Raw genomic sequence first — 3,959 nt, forward strand, 5'->3', positions numbered from 1 at the left:
TTCCATTTTCGCTGTTGGCACGAGTTTCAGAGAATTATAATTTTCGAAATACATCACTGTCAAAGACATGCCCTTTAGAAGTTGACATGCTGTACCAACCTTCAAGCATTGTTAGAAAAGAAAAACAAATGTTGTCATCGGGGAGATAAATCATGACTGTGAAGTAAGTGGTGTATTGCTCCTTACCAACCTTGCCCCCCCCCCCTTCCACCCCTCCCGTAGCTATTTATGTCACATGCGCTCTCTGCTTGTCTGTATCCTCTCATTCCCAAGGGCACTGCATCCACAGGTGCCACTGTGGAGCTTTGTCTGTTACTCTTATTTTTAATCTATCGCCATCTACCAGCTGTACCTCTTCACGTCTCCCTGGCGCTCCCACAGCCTTTATGTCCCGCTTTTTCACCTTACCCATAACCTGTACCATTTAAACTGTCCTGCTGCTTTTTAACACCCCGGGTTTCTTCTGTTTACACATCCACAGACCAGTGCTTCCATTTCTTTATTCATACTATTGGCCGGCAGCTGTGTCTTTCTTTCTTTGTAGTTATCGCTCTGCCAGTACATTTATCTGTGTTGTTATTTCTGGTACTATCATCCCCCCCACCGACCCCCACCCATTTCTCCGCCTGTCTGAGCTGGAGACATTTCCAGGGGATTCCTGTAACTAAGGAACTGCCACCCAGCTTGCAAACAACTCCATGACGTCACATCACAATGCACTTTTCTTTAAAGAGCATCTGCGTCTCTATCTGTGAGTGTCTTGTCTTCTTTGTGCAATCGACACGCATGCACACAAAGAAATTTCGAATTTACTTATTTTCTCTTTGGTTTGTTTGCAGATCACGGTGGAGCACTATAAGGAGCAGCTGTCGCGCAGCCCCTGGGACTGACAGGTCCATGTGTGGGGAGATGGAGGTTGCACTTGTCAATTTCGACAACTCGGACCAAGTGGTATCAGATCCTCGCTATGCAAATAACCTCACCTCTGATCGTCAGCAGCAGCACCAGCAAATGAGTGGACGCCCCACTTGTGCCAGCCTGCTCACCAACTGGAAACTTCTAGTAAATAATGAGAACTCCAACAACGAAACAGTCTTCTCTAGGTTCACCAAGGAGTGCAATGACTCTTTCGGAATGGACCCGCTGGGCATTGAAGAGGGGGATCAGCGGGTGATCATTAATATAGCTGGACTGAGGTTCGAGACGCAACTCAAGACCCTGAATGAGTTCCCCGACACCTTGCTCGGTGATCCTCAGAAGCGAATGCAATACTTTGACTCTATGAGGAATGAGTACTTTTTTGACAGAAACAGACCCAGTTTTGATGGAATATTATATTACTACCAATCGGGGGGGAAAATTCGACGGCCGGCGAATGTGCCTATTGATGTCTTTGCGGACGAGATTTTGTTTTATGAACTGGGCAGTGACGCAATGGAACAGTTTCGAGAAGATGAAGGTTTTATCAAAGACCCGGAGATCCCTTTGCCCACCCACGATATCCAGAGACAGTTCTGGCTTCTCTTCGAGTACCCCGAAAGTTCCAGTGCGGCCAGGGCTGTAGCCTTAGTGTCTGTATTTGTTATTGTGGTTTCTATTATTATTTTTTGCCTTGAAACTCTTCCGGAATTTAGAGAAGAGCGTGAGTTTCTGCCCATAGAAACCACTGGAAACGCCACCCAGGAAGCTGGTGGCCCCAGCACCTTCACGGACCCATTTTTCGTCATCGAGACTGCTTGCATAGTCTGGTTTTTCTTTGAGCTGATGATCAGGTTCTTTGTGTGCCCCAGCAAGCAGGAGTTTTTCAGGAATATTATGAACATCATAGACATTGTGTCCATCATCCCTTACTTCGTCACCCTCATCACAGAACTTATCAAACAGCAGGCGCCCAACGGGCAGCAGACTATGTCCCTGGCCATACTAAGGATCATCAGGCTGGTCCGGGTGTTCAGAATCTTTAAACTTTCTAGGCATTCGAAGGGGCTTCAAATTTTAGGACAGACTCTCAAAGCCAGTATGAGAGAACTGGGATTGCTGATTTTTTTTCTCTTTATCGGTGTTATTCTCTTTTCCAGTGCTGTGTACTTTGCTGAGGTGGATGAACCCAAGTCTCAGTTCACCAGCATCCCCGATGGCTTCTGGTGGGCGGTTGTGACAATGACTACAGTGGGCTATGGGGACATGTGCCCTATCACTTTGGGGGGCAAAATGGTGGGCACTCTCTGTGCCATAGCTGGGGTGCTAACCATTGCCCTTCCAGTTCCAGTCATAGTGTCAAACTTTAATTACTTTTATCACAGAGAAACGGAGCAGGAGGAAAGGCAAGTCCTGCCGGAAGACTTGGAGAAGGGGAATGACGGAGGGGTTGCCAAAAGTGGCAGTACGTTATCTCTGAACAAACTGAATGGAGCCTGTAACCACAAACCCAAAAATGGCAAAACATGATGCTCCTTCGAGGAAGCAAATTTCACCTACTGCCTTTGCTATGACAATCGGATCAGTACCCGTATCATTTTAGATGGTCCTTCGTCTTGGGTTACATCTTTTTTCCAGCAACCAGACTCCCCCATCATCGGTCTCTTTACAAAAAGTTTATGCACAATGAATTAACCATCTATGTTTATATATCTTTCTCAACTGGGGAAACTTTGATGATACAGCAGGTCTGCATTTGCAGATACAAATATGTAGCGATTCTAGCGTATAACTATTTCATCTAGCAGATACTAAAGATTCAAAGTATTTCTTGGACAAGCCATTTCTTTCCCTAAATGACGATGACCGTTTTTTTATCTTTTGGGCTACTGAACAAACCTCACACCAGTGTGCCTAAGGCATAGTTAATCCAGATCACTGGCTGTGTGGTTATTTAGGTATTAATATTAAGAATTCACCGAATATGTTGTATTTGCACTTCAACACAGCACATACGTGCTCTTGGAACCTTTAGATGAGCAGGCTTGTCTTAAACCATTTCAACGTGCATTTATGTGGTCTGCTGTGTAAAGCAGTATATGTAAGGATTGCACTGTAGCACCATCGGTATTTAAATAGAGCTCTAGTTACAATGACTCACCAAAGTATGAAGAACCTCTTTTCAGTTCAAGTGTTGTACTATGTAAGTGATGAGGTATTGTTTACAGACCATTCAAAGATGCTGTTTCCAATGGTGCCTAAAAGCACTCAGATGTCTTAATGTAAATGTTTATGTTTTCATAAGAGAATAAAATTATTTTAAGTTATTTTCAATTCTCAGTTAAAAAACACACACACAGTTATTTAAAAGCAGTCTTTGATATCTGTGTATTAAGTGATTGGTAGTTGCTCTCAAGAGTCTGTGGTAGAAGTTAGGGGTTGGGGTGGGGAGTGTTCTGTAGCAGTGTCATGTACTAACATGCAATAGGATTGCTTTTAAAAGTATAAAGCAATAATCCAACTATGCTTAGAAATGTAGTAGCCCCAGTTACCCCAAAGTAGGTTATTTATATGTGCTAGTATCCTGAAGAATGTGAACACTGGACCTCATTTTTTTTTTGGAAAATAACTTGACAGTCATACATTTCAAGTAATGTTTTGGTATACTGTATTTCTGCCGCTGTAAGACTTAAACGTGTTCTTTTTTTCTCTTACCCATTAAAAGCAGCATTTATCATTTTAGTAATAAAATATTCATTTTAATAAGGATGGCTGTAAAATTTATTGATATACTTCTTCAACAGTTGACGTTAAAAGAACAAAGTCTCATGCATCTGGTTTCAAGTAATCCTTTTTTTTTCACTTTTTCTATTTGTTTTGACATTACAGCAAAGGAAACATGAATGGAGTAAATGTGTATTGCATCCTTCATGAAGGTCAGGAAAATGCATGCCCTTTTCAAGGACTGCTGGGATGCCATGTCAAGCTGCTAACTGTGCACCCATATTAAGATTTGTTGCTGTGGGGAATGGGGAATGTGC

The 3,959-nt window shown here is 42.9% G+C and overlaps 1 protein-coding gene across 1 annotated transcript; it reads left to right on the forward strand.

The window, feature by feature from the left end:
• Window positions 1–261: 261 nt before the first annotated feature.
• KCNA10 (potassium voltage-gated channel subfamily A member 10) lies at window positions 262–3,687 on the forward strand. The gene is made up of 2 exons (XM_044076436.1): window positions 262–751; window positions 840–3,687. The coding sequence occupies exons 1-2, from the start codon at window positions 699–701 to the stop codon at window positions 2,446–2,448; spliced, it is 1,662 nt and encodes a 553-aa protein (XP_043932371.1). The 5' UTR covers window positions 262–698; the 3' UTR covers window positions 2,449–3,687.
• Window positions 3,688–3,959: the final 272 nt, after the last annotated feature.

This window comes from Protopterus annectens, chromosome 7.part0 (assembly GCF_019279795.1).
Source record: "Protopterus annectens isolate FY-2018-M chromosome 7.part0, PAN1.0, whole genome shotgun sequence".
Lineage (NCBI taxonomy): Eukaryota > Metazoa > Chordata > Ceratodontiformes > Protopteridae > Protopterus > Protopterus annectens.